General features: G+C 33.6%; 2 protein-coding genes across 2 annotated transcripts; one reads left to right on the top strand and one right to left on the bottom strand.

Moving 5' to 3' along the window:
• The first annotated feature begins 547 nt into the window (after positions 1-547).
• On the top strand, positions 548-4,610 carry LOC104894460 (hypothetical protein). Its single transcript, XM_010680690.4, has 13 exons — positions 548-939; positions 1,035-1,092; positions 1,409-1,464; positions 2,012-2,112; positions 2,268-2,337; positions 2,608-2,677; positions 2,874-2,930; positions 3,015-3,082; positions 3,175-3,255; positions 3,667-3,744; positions 3,848-4,003; positions 4,145-4,297; positions 4,386-4,610. Exons 1-13 carry the CDS (start codon positions 781-783, stop codon positions 4,461-4,463), a joined length of 1,185 nt encoding a protein of 394 aa, XP_010678992.2. The 5' UTR covers positions 548-780; the 3' UTR covers positions 4,464-4,610.
• Positions 4,611-4,837: 227 nt separating this feature from the next.
• On the bottom strand, positions 4,838-12,202 carry LOC104894459 (hypothetical protein). The gene is made up of 15 exons (XM_010680689.4): positions 11,776-12,202; positions 9,510-9,629; positions 8,830-8,889; positions 8,618-8,719; positions 8,087-8,161; positions 7,880-7,998; positions 7,699-7,800; positions 7,499-7,615; positions 7,166-7,234; positions 6,686-6,752; positions 6,271-6,324; positions 6,093-6,182; positions 5,662-5,724; positions 5,541-5,579; positions 4,838-5,207 (listed from the first exon to the last, which is right to left on the bottom strand). Exons 1-15 carry the CDS (start codon positions 11,791-11,793, stop codon positions 5,091-5,093), a joined length of 1,212 nt encoding a protein of 403 aa, XP_010678991.2. The 5' UTR covers positions 11,794-12,202; the 3' UTR covers positions 4,838-5,090.
• Between the last annotated feature and the right edge of the window lie 8,020 nt (positions 12,203-20,222).

The following is a 20,222-nucleotide window of genomic DNA, read 5'->3' as shown; positions in this document are numbered from 1 at the left end:
CTCATAAAATAAAGAAAAATGTTTGTAAAAGATCTCAATCTTTACCAAGTGATCATCCCTAACCACCAATAACATTGCTCGGGCGTATCAACTATTGATTAATTTATAATACGTTGCTCTATCTTTGGAAAATATATCTATATCTATATATATATATATATCTAAAATCCAAGACAATCAAATGCACTCATGTTGTATAATACGGTGCTGCCACATGTACTCTCCCCTCCCTTACACAATCAAATGAGACATTAAGCAATAAAAATATTTGTTTTAAAACTCGAACTCATGACCTCTCATTTGATATGCTAATGAACTAACCAACTACACTATAATACTTTTTTTTTTAGGGGAACCACACTACAATACTCATGTTGGTCTTTGTGAGGGTATGAATCATTTAAAGACAAGATACTAATTTTATTTTCGAAAACTCCAAATGCACGTTGGTAAATAACCCGGGACATATCGCTCGTGACGAGAACTAGTTTGGTTTGCAATTTCAAAACATATAAACGACAAGTGGGTGTAACATCTCTTTCAAGAACAATAACAGTATGATTTTTATGGCGAGGAAGAGCAGAGGAGAAAAAATGCGCGGTGGCGGGTCTAGGAACCTAACAGATTCTATCTATATTTTCGAAAAATTCCTTCATACACTAATATTATTTGATTTATGAGGGCCATGAATTTCTTACTGCATTTTATCAACGGTCACTTCATCTCTTCTTCTCCTTCTTTGTCTCAGACATCACAAATAGTACTTCTTCAGTACTTATCATGTCTCTTCAATCTGCAAATGTCACCTCTTTCCTCAAATCTCAACATTTTGATTTTTCTCCACAATTTTCTACTAAATCTCTTGCTAAATTACCCAAATCCAAGAATTTTGTACCCAAAAGAAAAAAATCATTGAAATTGAATTGTAGCCAAGAAGAGGTGATTATTTTGTATTAATCACATTAGTTTACAATTTTTCTGTTTTAATGGTTTATGGGTTTTTGATAATTTTAAATTTTTCTTTTGTTTTGCAGGATTTTTACCTGTTGGATGCTCCTGTTTCTGCTGGTGATGGCTTCTCTTTCAGTGGAGGTAAATTTAAAGTATAAATATAATCTGGGTTTTTCTTATTAATGATGAATCTTATATTTATTCATGTATCATACACATGTAATTCACTAGTTTAATCTTATAATATACGTATGCCTTATGATCATATGGGAATTTTGCATAAGAGTAATTTTTAGGTTAAAGTTATGATCTTGACTAGTTTTAGTTTCACCAGACCCTCAAAGTTTATTGCTTTGCATCATTAATCATGGTGAGATCACATTAAGCTTTGAAAGATACAAGTGTTAGTTCCTCAATTTTTTATATGGCTTGATATCTATCACATATATTTTGGCAGGAAAGTATTCAGATGGATCAAGCCCTGCTGATGAATGGTTCAAGCAAGGAAAAATGGTCAGATTTTTTCTTTTCTTTTCACTCCTTAAGAAGACCTAGTTGTTCTTAAGTCCTGGTGCATTTGATTTGTTTTCATTTTTTATTTTTTACAAAAGCTCAGTCATGTAGGGAAATCAGAATGCAGTTAAAATGATTGATATGGTGTTGAGGTAGAACTTAGATCAATTACATTAATCTGGCCCCGAATATATGTAGCCTATTATTTAGAGACGGAGAGAGTATATCAATTGACTCCATGTGATTCAGCTTGTATGGTGCTGGAACACATATGTGAATAGTGAACTTTTTGCTGTATTGCATTTATAACAAGAGCTATGTCCGCATTTCACCGGAATTTGAAGTTATCTTGTACTCTTGTTTATCTACTTTAATTTCCAACTTTGCATGTCTTGCTTTAGTGAACTTATATTTAGGGTATGTGTGCGTACTTCACAAATCATGCTTTGCATCAGTTTTAGCTGGCTTGTCTATGATCTAACTTTCATCCTCATCAAATAGTCTAACTTAACCTAGATAAATGTTCTTTTTTACCAAAATTATACAGGTGAAAGCGTATGTTGTTGGCGGCTCAGGAGAGAAGGCAAAAGATCCAATATTTGGGTTGGCAATGGGAAGCAGTTCTCAATCCTCTGATGACATTTTTAGGTGATTTCCTCTTATTAATCTTCTATTACTAATGTATATCACATAAATGGCCACTTCAATAAAATTGGTGTTTTAGTGGCCTAGCTTTACCTTATACAGGAATTGAAGAGTGATTAATTGCAGGGTTTACCCGTACGTATCATTTTGTACAATAGATGGTTTTGTGTTGAAAGTGGAAATCCTGATAATCCCTCAGTCATGCTAATTCATGGTTTTCCATCACAGGTATATGTCTTATGCCAATTAGCTTGATACCCATTATTTAATTTCCTGTCCCTTCCTCAAGTATCGTAATGTATATATATATCGTATTGTTGAATCATGGCAATTGTTTCATGTTCATCCTTGCTAATACCTTGATTTTTAAGTTACTTTACAATTATAATAGCTGAACTTGATTTAGGTGTCATGCTAGAACGATCTCTCAAATTGAAACACAATATATTTTTCATTGTTTCAAATAACCATATTTAATCAGGTGCATGATTCTAACAGGCTTACTCTTATCGCAAAGTTATTCCCATACTTTCCAAGAACTATCATGTCATTGCTTTTGATTGGTTAGGTAATCTTTTTTCTATCTTACATCATTTACTCAAGATCGTATCAATTTTGTTGCTTGTCTTGTAAAAGCAATTCAAAGAACACTTTCAACAATTTTCTATCCTGTGCTAATGCCATCTGTTACCGATTTAATGGACTTCTTTTCTTAAGTTAGAGATGAAGGGGAGTAATATTCTATGTGGCCCACTCCCTTGCAGGATTTGGATTTTCAGAAAAGCCGCAACCTAAATATGGTTTCGACTACACAATGGAAGGTGATTTCATTCTACCTTGATTGGTGGGTAAGAAGAAAAAAAGTTTCATGAATCTTATATTGCTAACTGAAGGTGTTCTTACAGAATATGTTGCATCCTTGAAAACACTGATTAATGATCTGGTTCCCAATAAGGTTTCACTTGTTGTACAGGTACTCATTCCCTCTATGAAAAAATGGATTTCTTAAATTATTTATGATAGAAACTTATGGAATGGCACATTATGAACATTCTCTTGCTGCAGGGATACTTCTCACCGGTGGCTGTGAAATATGCTTTTGATCATCAGGATAAAGTCAATGATCTCATCCTACTCAATCCACCCGTACGTTTTTCAGAAGTCAATAACCTCTTTATTTTCTGATCCATTTGATTTTCACTAATGTCCAACTTAACTTCTGAGAGAGTATTGTTGGTTTCCAAATTCTAACTGAGAAGCTTGGTTAAGAGTGTGCTTTCTTCACATGTTTAACTTATCTTGAATTTTCTAGAACTTAGTTGTGAATTGAACTTGATTAGCCCTTATTCGCCTTGAACTTAACTTATCAAGACTTGTTAGCATTGAACTTCTCTCAACTCATTAGCTCTGAACTAAACTTATCCGAACTTATTTTTCTTGAAATAAGTGAAAGTTAGATGAGAGAACATAGCCTAATTAAACAGGATTTTATCAATTCAGCGATGTGTTCAAGATTCATGCTTGCTATTTTACTTCTTTTTTTTTGTTTTACTATAGATAACAGCTAAGCATGCCAACTTGCCATCATCGTTGTCCATCTTCAGTAACTTTTTGCTGGGTGAGATATTTTCTCAGGTACAGAACGAAGCTCGCTTTCTTTTGTGCCACTTTCTTTGAATTTCAACTTATCTGGCAAGTTCCAAAATAATCAACTTCTATTGCTTTTCTTCTCATCAAGGATCCTCTCAGAGCAAGTGACAAAACATTGACTAGCTCTGGTCCATACAAAATGAAGGAAGATGATGCTATGGTTTATAGAAGGCCTTATCTAACATCAGGTTCCTCTGGGTTTGCACTAAATGCAGTTAGCAGAGCTATGAAAAAGCAATTAAAGGTCAACATTGCTCATCCTTATTTTCTCTATTACAAACAACTCCAAAAAAATTATAAAAATTAAATCTTAAAAAGGAAAAATAAGAGGAAAAACAGAGTGAGATTTCTGTAAGCTCATATGGTGTTGTGTTGTATATGACAGCCTTATGTTGAGGAGACAAGGAAAATGCTCATGAATGAAAACTGGAAAATCCGCACAACTGTTTGTTGGGGCCAAAGGGATCGCTGGCTAAACTATGATGGTGTAGAAGATTTCTGCAAAGAGTCGAATCATAAATTGGTTGAACTTCCCATGGTAGCGATTCTTCCTTATCTGACATGCTTGTATCTGTGGTCATGAACTTGAAAAATGTGATAAGAACATTTTTTCCCCTATATTTCAGGCAGGGCACCATGTACAGGAGGATAGTGGTGAAGAACTTGGAGAAATCATATCTGGGCTGCTTAAACGGAGACGTTAGTATTTGCATTGTATTAAACTTTTAACAAGCAATACTTGCAGTTCAGACTTATTATTGCTGGTATCTTTTTCGAAACATCTATGACAAGCAGAAATTTAAACTGCTCATTGAAATATCAAATGAATTGATGGTTTAGCTTGTTGTCTCGACCCATTCAAATGGTCTGCATTTATTTTCTTTCTGCTTTTTAGCTGGGAAACTATCAGAAAATAAAAGCAGGTGAGACTGCAATATAATGCAAGAATGAGACGTGCCTCGGGTTGTTTGCTACTGTGCTTCCTTCTTGATGCTGACTGTTTCCATGGAAAAAAAATCATAAAATAGAACATATCACTTTCCTAAACAAGAATAAAAAGAAAGAACTCCAAACAACGGATCCAAAAAAAACTAGCTCATATATTGGTAATCAATTTGGATTCATTACAAAGTATGAATGGTATTACAACTTTACACATCCTATATTTGTATAGGTAAGCTCAAAAATACACTATGTTCATGGCAAAACCTCCATCTGCTTATCTGACATATATCCTGCAGTAGCTCAGCTTCCTGGTGCATCACCTCTTTTGCAAAATCTTCAAATAATTCAATGGGAAAGAATAAGATATTTGTGATCAAGTAAATATATTAGCTATTCTGCTTCATAGGTTGCTGAAATGGATCGGTCCAACTATCGTCATTTTTTACTGCATTTCTCCATCTATTCTTGAATCTCTCTAAATCTGTTAATGATTGTTTACGCACCTGCAGAAGAATGATTTTTAGTGAAATTACCTCACAAGCTCTATCCATTCCAGAAATTATCTAAACAAAAAAATTCCATCAGACAGATTAAGGAAATATCCTTCGACGTTTTTGTCCTAATGGATAACGTCATATGGAAAGTCACGGAATATTTACTACTTAACTACCACCACTTCTCCCAAAATGATCAACTTAAACAAAAAATCAACCAGAAAGAAAACGACTACTTGAAGCACAGGATTCTTTTGAGATTGCTGAGAAGATATATGAAAGAGCTGGTGCTTGTAGAATGAGATTTAGAAGAAAGAAGGTTCATAGAGTATCAGGACTTACTGCATTTCTTGCATCAGGTTTATTGGTGGTTGAAGTTTCCTACAAATTTAACATAGATGGAAAACAAATTATAACTTCTTCCACTGTTTCAGGAGAATATACTAGGTGTTTAAGTAGGTACCTGTTGCAATGAGTCCGATGAAGAAGCTTTTTCAGCTGCGTGGCTTGTTACCTCAGTATCAGTCTGCATTAATTATTATCAAGAGTAAAGCTCTGTTACTACATGTAGATGCACAAATATTACCACACAAAAAAAAGCACATAGAAGAAGTTATATCTGATACTGAACTTTTTTTTCAAAAAGAAATTATATGGAGCATTTTTATTTTTTAATTCCTGCTATTTGGTTGGGGGTGAAAGAAGGGTGGATGTCATTCCCATATAGTCTATAGGTATTGGGAAAATCAAGACACATATGATATTGAAACAGTAAGACTGGCCAAAAGTAAGTAGTCAACTTAGGGCTTAGGCATACTGCAGAAATACAATACGGAGAGCATCTTAGGATAGTAAACCAAGGCATTTCTTATCAGGTAATTATGTCGGATTTACCTTGTTCTTTGCTGTGCCCCCCAGTGTAGGAAGGCCATAGTGAATAACATAGTCAGAGTCAACAATGCCAATTTTTCTGGTTCTATCTCCCTAAAAAAACATGACAGGTATCAGAAATCAGATTCCAGTTAATTTAGGCAATGAAGGGAAAAAATTAGACTTGTTTCAGAAGATTTGCCTGAACACAGTAACCAAGCTGGAAGTCCACACCCCATGCATGAACCAAGTCATTCTGCAAAACAAAAGAAACGTGAGTTTCCAACTATCAACGAATTCCTAGAATTTTAGGTGGAATGGGGATTGCAATTCTTTCTACCTCTCGAGGTATAATGATAGATCGGGAGGCTCGACTAGAAGGAATTGGCGGAGAAATTTTATGTTATATATGGTAATCCCTACAATATCCGAGTTGGATCCAAAATTTCCTAGTTGTGAACAAAAATAGAGAAAGGACGGCTTGTCTAATATCTCTTGACTGCCATACCGTAAAATTACTGGACAACATGTTGTTTGAGCCAACATGCAAAGTACATATTAACAGAATGTCTTTATGCCTACTTAAATATTCTAATATTGCAGCGATGAAAGTGCACCTGAATCATATACCATGCGCAGCGCCATGCAGCTCTTGAGAAAACTGGAGCCATCATCTCCACCCACCTGTGTAATATATCATTATTATTCAGTTCTAGACTAAGGTTCTGTTCTCCTCACCTTCTTTTCACTTATTTTTTGGGAAAAGTAAGTACAAATTGATTAAGTTCAAGGCTGAAAAGTTGAGATATGTTAAGTTCGAGGCCAATAAGGGCTACCAGAGTTAGATTCACGACTACAATAAGTTCTAATAAGTTCAAAAAAGTTAAGTTCAAGGCCAATGAATTCAACAACGTTATGTTCTGTTAAGTTCAGTTCGGTAAGTTCAGATGAGTAAAATCAGGTGAAGCAAACGCATCCGAAGCCGTGTATAGACAAGTAAAACTCAAGGGATCATCAAACCATAGAATTTCAAGAAAGAAAAGATACGTGTGCAAGGAAGAAGGACAAGAGAAGATGGAAAACTCTGAGTCTTTTACCCTGTGCAAGGAGGTTCTGTACTATTTGTATCACACTTTCTTCCACCAGGAAGGACCTTGTTGATACTCCTGCAAGTAAATTAAGATATTAGCCCATATCTACTGGAGTAAGAACTTTACTCAAGAAACTTGTTTTATCACTACTAAGCAGAAAAGACAAACACTAAAAAGTTGCAGACTTCAAATATGGAATCAAATCATCAAATGAAGTAAAACTGCAAAATTTTACTTGTAATTCTTTGATCTTACAAAAGAAAGCAAAAGTATTCACAATTCATAACTATGATGGCACAGTCAAAAGCTGCATTAGAATTTTTGAAATAGATGGGCAACCTGTGCACAAGCACACCCTTTTGTCTAGCTGTAAGTATATGGTGGACCTCCGATCTATCTGGATCAAGTGCAGGCTGTGATATCTCTAGCCTTTCTTTCTTAATGACATTTAAATAGCTGCAAGATGAATAGCAGGGAGTAAGAAGCAAATCCAGGGCCTATCTTAAAGGAAATGACAAAACTTTAGAAGTCTACATTACCGTTGAACATTGAAATTTTCAACTCCAAGGTCTTCATCCCAGAGGAAAATATAAGAATATTGAGACACGATATCAGGATGTAAGAAACGCTTTGCAAACCACCTGAAGAAAAGATGATGAGGATAACATCTGTTGCCAGAAATGCTGTAGACATTATGTAAGATCCGTCCCATGTAAATACCATTTAGTTTGATGGGCAGCAACAATGTGCAATGCATTGGTACTCCACTCTAAGTCTCTCCAGTCATCCACATTACTATCATAATGGAAAAGCATCACGGCAAAATTGTACCGTATAAACTGCAAGAGGATAAGAATATATATTTTAGTCAAGCAGCTGAAAAAGAATGAAGTTATCACATAGAAGAATATTAAAGTGTCTTCTTACCTTCTTCACGATTTTATCCACGCTTCCCTTCTGCTTCAAACCAACAGCTATGGCCAACAAGTTCATATTTGATTTCTGAGTGATACGGAAAAGGATAGAAGTAAGAAAGCTGAGAAACTCATTTCAAATGACAAAAGAATAAAGAACATTTAACTTTATGAAAGAACGGTAGTGAACATGTAAAGGAATTATTCTCAATGTAAAGACTATTGAAATACATGCAAGTTCACAATATTCATCAATCAAAACCACACTAGGGATCTTGCACATGTTTTGTCTTCTACTCATTGAAACATATGTTTTTCTTTCTGTTCACTGTCCAGTAGGTTGTACTAATCATAAATTTGAATATTAATTAAATTTGACATTGTCAGTGTCAGCTAAAACTATACATACGAGTCAATTGGGGAAAGTTTCATCATATTACAAATACCGGTCAATTAGTTTCAGTTTCACCTCAATTTGTGAGGATGGACAAATTTAATGGGCAGGCACTAGAGTACTCGGCAACATAATATGACATGTGCTAACCTTCTTAGCAGGTGTACCCCACAGTGGTCGCATTTGTAAGTCAGAAGTGCTCGAAATAATACCCTTAGGCAGTCCCTCGGTTCCAATAGGTCTGCATTGTCCCTGAAAGAAAGAGAGTGCAATAAAAGGAAGCAGGACATGTTACACCATGGAACATCATTAGAAGTACGAAAGCACAAGAACATGATTGAACCCAATAATTGTATACAAACCTCGCACTTCTTAGGTCTGGTTCTCAGAAAATTATTTAGCATGTCCCGTGGCGAGAGTCTCTGCAGAAAAAGAACTCATCTAAGCAAAAGAAGGAAACATAAAGAGCAATGGAAAGCGTAACGGGCCATATCATGAGTAATATTTCACTGGTCACATGTTACCAGCTAGAATGTTGCAAAAAAAATCATAAAACAAACAATTTGAATTTTTAGTAGGTCTCGCAACATGTAACCACCTTTCTGTCAACTGTAATAGTGGTTATTACTTCATTGTACTTAACTTTCTCAGCCTTTTCCTTGCTCAAATCTATTTCTTAAAAGTCACCCTCTAAGATGTATTACATGTTCTCAAAAAATGTTTACTTTAGCACTCCTCTTGAAATAGTCAAGGTGGCCAGCAAACTTTAGAAGGTTAAATAGTAACTCTCAGTGGTGATAAATCAACTATAAAAGAAAAACTGTAAGATAGAGTCAGCAATTCCAAGGATCTCTTATTTCTTCAAATTAGTCAAACTTTCTCATAATCTAGATCTCATTGTCAATGCCACTACCTTATGTGCTAACACAACAGAAAGTGCGTACATAAGCATTCTGGGATGCAAGATATGCATGCCACATTAACGTGGACACTATCCTACATCTAATTCCAAATTATGAGCAAATCAAACAATAGAATGTACCTGATTATAATCTGTTACAACAAATGCACTACCAATGAAGACAGCAGCGCAGAGCAAAGCTAGAGTAGGAATGGACTTGCAAGAAAAGGATCTGCGTCTCTTAGGACCAATGGAAGTCACCTGGTAGACGAAATATAAAACAAAAGACCAGATGTAATAGATAGCTGGATAAATAGATTTCTATCGACAAAGCCACCCATAACAGCAGCGTGATCACTGATCAGCATAACTAAATATTATGGACTGTCAGCAGCTAGCAAAATTCTGGAAGTGACTATTTCCTGTTGTCACGATAATACCATTCATCACAGAAACAAACCACAACAATCCATTGTTGAAATATTTTAGAACTAGGGGTAAGGTGTCCTGGAAACATAGAAAAACAAATAGTGCTTTCTTTGCATAAGCCACTCTAATTAATATCAAAACACTTTCTGGCTCAAGAAGATGCACCTTGTGACAGGAAAGCAAAACTATATACCTACAAGATCTTCATTGTTGGTTGTATTGCATTTGCATTATACTCCACTAAACCATATCAATTAATCAGCTATAATATGTATTTGTGTAGCATTACCGGCCCTCTGCTTATGTAAACTAACAAGAAACAAAATTTACATCTAATACATTTATAAAATCTGTCTGTCCAGGTGTTGCTTGACACGTGGATCGCTTATGCTCATGGAATGCAGAAAGCCAAGAATCTATTCAGTTCAACTCATTTGTGTAAACTTATATAGAATCTATTCAATTCAACTGATTGTGTAAACTTATATGAACTTACTTGAACCTATCCAAACTTATTTTATCTTAACTCCTTTTGTTGAACTTTTGTCTGAAAGAAACTGATTTCGTCTAAACCTGTATGAATTTATTTTGTTTGAATTTATCTAAAATCATCTGAATCTCTGAACGTATCTTAACTTATTTTATATAGAAAAGTCAAATAAGTTAAGATAAGTTGATGTGAACAACCCTAAGTCTAATGTATCAAATAATGTTGAATTGTTAACGAAAATCATGATATGATGAACTGCATATTATGTTAAACCATAAATTACAATGACCTTATTGACCCAATATCCATTTATTATATGATACTGGTAAAAAGGTTCATACTTACACCTATTTAATTTGCCAAATTCACTGTCAGTCCTAATTTAGGTCAGCAATGATCTGCAATTCAGATTGATAATTCCCAGTTTCAGAATCTCACTGATGAGAGAATTCTGGTAACCCTCATTTTTCATAGAACCAAAGATATAGCAAAATAACATAATATGCCATTATACTTCATATTAGTAGCTAAACATAGTCACTTTCTATTTTCATCTATCTGTTGATATTGGACAATTCATAACCCGTTTTTCTCTTCGCATCCGTCTCAAGATTTACATATATTACTGAAAATAGTGATTCCTCCACTTCCATCCAGCAAATAATATCAAACAATAAAAAGTTCAAAACCTAATTTTTCCTTCTTTCAACAATTCAAAGACCTCCGTATCAGGAAGTAAACATAGTAAATTAGCGATTCCTCCATTACCATCCAGCTACTAGTATGAACACTAGAAATCTATTTATCTTTCTCATCTGTCTTAAGTTCTTTAAGTTTTAAATTAGGGTTCATTCTATTCACCTGAAAACCTTTATCCGCACGACTAACTTACCTAAGTTTATCTAAACCTATTAGCCCTTATCGGAACTTATTGGCCCTTATACTTACTGGGGAATCCCTATTATCTTTCATGAAACCTATTTCCCCAAGGTGAATAGAACAATGATTGACCACAATAATTTGTGTACTTCAATCTTGCTACTAATATTGGATATCTTTGTTCACTCCCATTTTTCTCACTCTCAAAATGCAACTCTATAGAACTATAGAAGTACTATATCTATTTCTTGTGCCATCAATTATTTTCCCATTTCATCCAAACTTCATATCAAACAAAACCCAAAAACAGATGATAGACACATGTACTTTAATTCTCACAGTTCACTTCCTATCTTTATAAAGAAAAATATACCCCTATTACAGAACAAAAAAAGGTATCCAAAATCCACAATCAAATTATCCCATGTGACTAAAATCTATACATAAACGATAAAGAGTAAGCATAATACTGTACTAGCTAAGTTTATTTGCATCATCTAGCTGAAAATAGAGCTAAAATTTCATTTCTTTAAAAAAAAAAAAAACTTAGATGATGATCATGTAAATGCAAGTAAAAAAAACATACACACAAAAAAAAGAAAAACTTACAAATTTGGAGGACTTCATCTTTTGTAAGAAATGGGTGTTATTGATTGTTGATAAATAAAGCAGTAAATGGGAGTTTAAAGAAGTGGAAGGTGGCCAGAAAATTAGGTTTCTTAACAATAAGCATTGATTAAAGTCTAAAAAAGGAAGGAAATTTAGGAAGGGAAAGTTTTAAGGAAGGAAGAAAGTGGGACCCCTTTGTTTTAGGTGTTGTTTATGTTAATGTTGTGTTATTGATGTAAATGCACTTCTTCGTGCTCCGTACTCATTGCTATCTGTTCACCATTTCCATCCATCAGTGTTGCAGCATGGAAGAGACACTTGAGTATCTGTATGATAATGGTGGTCAAAAAGCAAAAAAGCCTAAATCTCTGGGTATTCTTTTCTTTTTGAAGGAATAAAACTAAAATCTGTGGGTTTTTGGAGTGACTTTTGTCACAAGTTGGCATCATTAGTGCTAATTTACTTGAACTTGTTGTGTGGTGTTCGGTGTCTCTTGGTGTGAATAATGTTACGCCACTTTTGATAGAGTATTAGAGTGTAAAACGTTTTTTTTTTAAAGGGTTATGCTATATACAGTCTTTAGGGTTACATATAAGATATAAATATATTATTTAAAATGAAAATAAGTTGTGAATTTATGAAATTTTTTTGCATCAACCGATGTAATAAATGATCAATTAATGCAACTTATTTCCATTTTTAGCTTCTTATAAACTATTTTTCTCTATTTTCAGCTTTTCATTATCTGATTGCCTAAAGAGTGTAAAGCCAAAACGGCTTGTCTCGCTGTGACCTTCTCTTTTCAAAACTTCTGTCGCTCTACCCCCACACCGTAGGGGCAGAGAACCCGTTGCTGCCTCGGCTATGCTATAGGCGGCTTTGGGGAAGTCGGAATAGGAGAGCACTCATCTTGGGGTGGGCTTACAGGGTAAAATTATACTCTCCCAATAATGGAAAACCTTTTTCCCTTTAAAATGAAGAGAAAATTGTTTTCCTTATCTCTCTTGTACACTCCTCTCACTACCTCCTTATTTTCCCTTTCACTTTATCATTTTTCTTACGTGGAACCAAACGGAAAATTAATTTTGAAATTGTGTTTTTCATTGTAAATTGTTTTCCATGAAAATCATTTTCCACTGAAAATGTTTTACGCCCTACCAAACGGAGCCTACATGTTCTTGTCGGTAAATATTGTAGGGGTAATTTGCTCTTTAAGTCTTAACAACATAAATTAAATGGACAAAAAGGTGCCCTAAAAAAAGATAAACAAATAAGTTCATAAAGTATTAGTTGATTCCTCAAAGAACGTACATACAAGTTTATAATATTATTGGTCTAATATATATTTAGGTTCGGTTCTTTTGTACTTATCTTCAGTTCATTAGAGTATAATACAATCCAGTTCAATTCAGTCAGTTTAGTCAATTTCATTTCAATTCAGTTTCTGTTTGCAATCCAGAATATGTTCATTTCAATTCAGTTAGTTTATAGCTCATAAGCTTATGTAGGCCTAACCTATAAGACATCAAATAGTATTTATATTTAGTGGTATGTTTTATATATTTCAAAAGTTTTAGGTTGTGGGATCAAACCCCACTCGAGATTCCCTTACCTTTCTTCCCCCTTCAAATGGTCTTGTATGCGTAACTGGGTCGATCTGATTAACTGCGTGAATATTTTATCAAGTAGGAACACTTCTTCTTATCGGTTAAAAAAGAGTTTTGGTATATGTATAACAAATTATGCTTGTAAGTTGTAACCCGATGGGCCTTGGTTTCCATCTTCAGAAATGAACCCATTGGTGGGCCTTGGTTTCCATCTTTAGAAATGAACCCATTACTTGTTCTGGTACCCTAGGGTGAGGATGATGTATGTTTGCATTTGTAACTGTAACTGAGAGTAGATCAGTAGGCCCCTCATGACCCCTAGTACCCTGCACAAGTGCACATACATCTCCCCTCGTTCATTTTATTTATAAGAAACTAGTTATTAGGCCCGGGCTATGCCCCGGGTAAGAAAATTTTCATTTATTAATATTGTACTTTGATATGATATCACTAATTACAACTTGAACTTGAGGTCACGGGATCAAAACCTATACCATGCAATTTCTAATTTTTTTTATTGTACATGGATTACATGAACTAAAACTTCCTAGGGAGAGCGCCACGTGGCATCGTTCCTAGTTTGCGCACGCCTTTTAATATATTAGTATAGATACTACCTACACTTTTTATTAATTTATACATTATTTTGGTATTATTCACATAATTTTATTTGGACGAGAAAATAGCAATTTATCAAGTCATGTTGGAAATGTCAAAGAGTACACCATTACTAATTTCGGGAGGATAGTCCTCCAACCAAACTCTCATTTCCCTACAGCGATCACTCATTCTCGCAAGCTTATGAGCGATTCTATTTCCATTCCTTCTTACAAAAGAGAAGACCATATGATTATCGTTTGTGATATGTATATAAGGAAAAATATAGTCATGTCACTCATATGAATTTATTAGAGTTGTCTTAACATAAAGTTTTTTAATATAAACTTTTTATAATTTTTACTTTTTTATGATTAAAGATATTATAATGGTTAAAACTTTGTGTGGCAAACGTGAAAGTCAAACTGTATGGATTACAAAGAAACAGAGATAGTAGTGGATTATTAATATAAAGAATGAAACCTACTGAGAGTGAGAAAAATATATATATACTATTCACACATTTGACCACCTATTGTGATTTAAATGCAAGATAAAATATAAATCATACGGAATTTTATTAATTTTGTCTCAATATATACTTTCAATAAAGTGTGGACTTCAAATTTTACAATTTTTACTAATAGAAGTATAGGACTATATGTGTTTCTATATATAAAATAAAAAAGTTATGCATTAGGAAGTCTAAAATTCTAAACTGTTGCGATATTCATGATGAAGTATTTTATCAGCCACGTTGTGGGAAAAAGTAAGAAATCCATCAAAATAAAGGAAGTGCAAGATAGGTACGTATTTAGGCCTTGTTTGGTTGTATATAGGAAGTCATACTTCTCAGGAAGTTATTTTTTCCATGTATTTGAAATTCCTAGGAAGTGTAAAATTGTGTTTGGTTGATAATGGGAAGTAGAACTTCCTATGGGAAGCTCTACTTACCTAGGGGGACCTAGGTAAGTAACTTCCTCCATTTTGGAGGAAGTAGAACTTCCTAAGAAGTGCAAATTCCCATAATTTTGCCAACCCAACAACTTCATATACTTCTACTTCCTAGGAATTTGCACTTTCCATGATTTATTTTGTCAACCAAACAAGGCCTATAGAGTATAAAACTATTCCTAGTGTCTTAATCATAAGTTTAAGCTTTTGGGTTTAGTTGGTCATATGACATGATATCAAAGCCAGCGTGATAAAAATGTCACGGGTTCGAATCTCATCCACCCCTCCTTTCTCAGTGGAGGAAGACATGGTGTTGCATCCATACTTCAAGCCCAAAGGGCTCTTGCGTGAGGGGGAGTGATATAGTATAAAACTGTTCCTAAGGCATCATTCATAAATTTAAAATTTTGGTTGAGTTGATCCTTTGATATTATTTGAAAATGTGTTGCTAAACAGATCATGCACATACCTTCTATGAGACCATACCACATTATATTATTATAATGATTTGTGAGGGTAATTGTCATAGGCCGAAAATTGCATCATACATGGGCACTATTAGTGGACGTGGTTGCACCTTTGAGATAGTGCAAATTGCAAGTGATGAGTATAATTTAGGAAAATAGAGCGAGTATGAGCTTATATTTTTTTTGTATTTTTCCATCGAAAGTGATTTAGTGTTTGTTGTGGATCCTATCATAAAATCTATCAACTGGTGTTTGGTGTTTGTTCCATCGAAAGTGATTTTATGAATTAGTAAGAGCTTAAAGTCAGTTTTCAGCAGTGGATTCTCTCTCTATATATATATAGAGAGAGAGAGAGGATCCACTGAAAACTGACTTTAAGTTGAAAACTAAAAATCGACTTTTTTGCTCATTAAATTTTCGCTCATTTTACGAAGTTTTTGCTCATTTTACAAACTTTTGCTCATATTCAGCCTATGTAAAAAAAACCTTAATGGCTTGTTTGAATACAAGCATTACATTTCAAACTATGAAATTTGATCAATTCCATTGTTTGGATGAGCAAGAATTTGAAAATTTTAATTTAGCCCTAATTCAAGAACTATTAAGGAAGCCCATAAAATAAAGAATTCAAAATGACATAATTTTCAAGTTATTTTAAACTACCCAACTATTCTTCCAAACTCTTTCTCTCACCATTAAAGCTAACTCACTATCTCTCTTGCTCCATAACCATGACTAGCTACACTCTCTCCTCCTCCATAGCCACTATTTCTCTCTGCTACACTTACTGGGTTTTGCTAATGATTTTCTTCAAATGTCAGGGTCAGCCATAACACAACTACCTCCCATTCAAGAACCTTTTTGAAAATTATTTTTTATAATAATTCGAATGTATTTTTTATAATCCTTTATTTTCTATTTAACTTTGCAATTGATCATTACGCACAAAAATTTGGTTGGAAAAAGGTTGTTTCAAGAGGAATTTTACTAATTGAAAGTGATTTGGTGTTTGTTGTGGTTTGGTATATACAAGTGAAAAATTCACAGCTTTGTGCTTCAAAATTAATGGGAAATGCTATATGAGGATCAAAAACTAAAAATGGAGTTTTTTTATTAATATTTTTGTTGTAAAATATTTTCTATTTGTAATTTTAGAAATGAATTTCAAAAGGTTTAACAAAAGATGAATTTTGAAATTGTAGATTCAAAATTTTTAATTTTTTCCAAACAAGATATTTGAAAATTGAATTCAATAATCTTTTCAATTTATGGATTTGAAATCAAGCACTTAGAATAAAATCACCATCACAGAACACAACCTAAATATATTTTTTGAATTTGTTAGAGGAGAGTAAAGCACTTTTTTGGGTACACGACGAAAGTAAGGACACCGTCCTATCAAGTGAAACTTCTAAACGAATCAAGAAGAACAAATTTATGTGACGAAGGTTATTTTGAAACATCCACGTCAATCGAGACAACATAACTGTTGTCACCTTTTTTTGACAGAAGATTCGCTATTTGATTAGCTTCCTAAAAATATGTTTAATGGTGTAGAATCTAGATTGACAAAACCATTGTCGAATGTCATCAACGAGGGCTTGGATATGGTCCAAGTGCAAGTGCAATGCCCTTGTAGAATTTATAACTACTTAATTATCTCTTTCGATATATAGATTTTGAATATGTTGATAAATGACAAGAATAAGTACATTTATTAGCCCATGGTCTTCAACAACCATAACTGAGGTTTGACCAAATTGATAAGCTTGTGCGGCCAAAAAAAGGCCAGCAGAGTTGCGAATGGCCACACCGACAGTGGGTGAGGAGCAAATAATTGAACCATCAAAGGTTAGCTTGAAGCAACCGGAGGAAGGAGGCTGACTGCTAACTGCAATGGAAGTAGGGAACTTGCAACAAGGAAGTGAAGATGTAGTAAAGGAAAAATCCATCATAGTTCGAGTAGTCCATTCCAAACATACTTGTCAGGCTTTGTAGTAAATATGATTTAAATTAAGCATATTCTTTCAAAGACAGTTTAATTGTGTTACTTCCAAATACTACACAAATTGTAACAAAACGTACAATTATAGTGCCTGAAGGTATGGACGAAGACACGTTAAACATTGTACAATATTATCTTGAGGTACTACATGTTGAATTTTAGGTCATATAGAATATGAATTCCAATTTTAACAAATTAGAGGGCATGTGAAGCCATAGTAGTAAGCCCTTAACAAGGAACATCTGGGGTGGGATAGCTCGGAACAAGAATTACCAAGACTAGTTGGACGACATGCGATGAGACTAGGTCATTAAGGAGAGAAAAATTACATTGCCTTAATTACTAACAATAAGATTTAGATTAGCCATAAACGTGATTTGAAGATTTAACATTTCAATAAGGCTTTAATTGACACACCAATTGTCAATCTAGAAATAGACATTTGTTCTAGTTTCAATTTTCCAACAGATTCATTTCTTTATAAACTGTCGAGATAAAAAAAATGGACTTTCACATACGAAAGCCATGTGGTTTAGCTTAGGAGAGGAAACCATTATAAACTCTTAAAGAGATGAACAACATTTCCAAAACAAGCACACTACCACCCCCACCACTTACTAACAACCAATGTCAAAACTAAAATTCAATGGGTTAACCAAACTATTCCCTCACCACTATCTCAAAAAAGCCAATTACCCACTTGACAAGTTGACAACTCAGTCACAAACAACAAAAACAAAAAGAAGATGTTGTACCTTTAGATCAAAAACTTAAATACTATATTAATCAAAGTCTTCGTTATTCTATTACTCAAATTAAAAACAAACAATTGTACCTTACTTTACATTTCAAAACAAAAAATAAATAAAAAAATTGTACCTTTTTTCCAATTTTTATTACCATAATTATTATTATTTCCACTAAAAATATCAACATCCAAAATTCAAGTACTATAAAAAATAAACAAAGAAGATTCCACACAAAGTCACAAACCCTCATAGGATCATGCATTGCACATGAAACTATAGTACTCCCTCCGTCCCATAATATAGTGCCTATTTCATTTTTGGTGGTCAAACTTTAAAATCTTTGACCGAATATTCTCATTTGTATATACAAAAAAACATATTCATGTAGGATCTTGTTAGATTCGTCTCAATGTGTATTTTCATAATATCAACTTTTTATATTTTTTATCAATAAGGAATTGAAGATATTAAAGGTCAAAGTTACGTTTTGGAGACCGTGAAAAAAGAAACAAGCACTATATTATGGGACGGAGGGAGTACATTTTATATCTTGTCTTAATTACTAAAAATAATCAAAGATTTTCAACAGATCTAATAATTTGGTCGTTGTACTATTATTACCACTCCAATCTAGTAGTACTACTGTACTAATTACTGCTGATTAAAAGTGCAAAACCAAAAATTTCACCACCATCTTATCATCATCTTTATCCAATTATCTCGTTTTTACCTTAATGGTACTTTTCTTCATTTTATGTCATTTCTACTTACCTTATCTTCTTCTGTGCAACAAAGTGTACGTTTCTTCTCGTACACCTTCTTACGTGGCTTCATATCATTCGATCCTCTCTAAACGTGGACCAATCATATCCTCATGTTTCTCCTTTGTGGGTCCCATCTGAGCTGTTCGTCAATATTACTGCTCTAGAATTTTCCTCATTTTTGTACTAGTTGTAATTTTTATTTTTCCTTTTTTTTGTTTTTGTCCTTTCGAATTCTAAACCCTACAAAATGTGGGAAATATCAGGGTCTTTTCCCAAGAAAGTAGCGCAAATTTGCAATTTTCTCTCTCCTCAAACTACAGTTATGAGGTGCTGCGAAGAAGAAGGTGCATTTTTTTAACAAATTTTATAAATTTTGAAGCTTTAATTTCTAGTTATTTTCTCCAAAAATCGTTTGATTTTTGTTGTGTGATACTGTGCATGTGTGCTTAAAGTTTAAATCTTTTTGAAGTATATAATATAAGGGAAATTCGTAGTTATCAATTTTTTTTTCTGGGTATATGAATTTTTAGCTGTTTATGATCCAAAAATTTCATACAGATGTGTTGGATTGGATTTTCAGTATTTTTTTTTTCTGGGTTTATGCTGATTATTGATGATTTTTGTGCATTAGGGTTCTTTTGTTTTCCTTTCCTTTTTTTGGAATTTATGTAGTACTATTTGATTTATTGGGTTTTTGGTCGTCTTTTTTATTTGACAGTTACTGTATTTCATGAAGCAAGTTTGTTTTCAACAAGAAATTTAGGGTTTCTGGTATGTTCCTCTTTATGATTTTCTTAATGTTACTAATTATATGCTGGTTGCATTAGTATAATATACGTTGAATTTTTTAATATTTGGGATTATTATATGGGTTCTGATGTTGGTTTGTTACAACTTAGAAATTGGATCAAACTATTCATGTGGATTTTTTTATTTATTAGTAGATGTTGTTTGCTTCGAATTTATTTATGATTAGTTATTGTGTTTTGTTCATGGTTAATTGGGGCTTGATTCTGGGATTTCTTTATCAATATGGTGAATGTTACAAGAATTATTGTGTTTGGTTGGAATATGAATCTTCTGGTGCTTTATTAGATTAAAACTATGCATGTGATAGTGTAGCATAAACTAATGATGAATCTTTAATCTATTGCTACTTGGCCATGTTAAGTATACAAAGTTGCTGAAGAATATCTACTTCTATCGGACGATATCAGTTTGGATATACTCCCTTCATAGTTCATCCCTCAATACAATTAAAAAAAAACTTGAATGGATCGGGTTCACAAATCACAATAACTTAT

This window comes from Beta vulgaris, chromosome 5, assembly GCF_026745355.1.
Source record: "Beta vulgaris subsp. vulgaris cultivar EL10 chromosome 5, EL10.2, whole genome shotgun sequence".
Taxonomy (NCBI): Eukaryota; Viridiplantae; Streptophyta; class Magnoliopsida; order Caryophyllales; family Amaranthaceae; genus Beta; species Beta vulgaris.
This window is presented reverse-complemented; position numbering and strand designations above follow the sequence as displayed.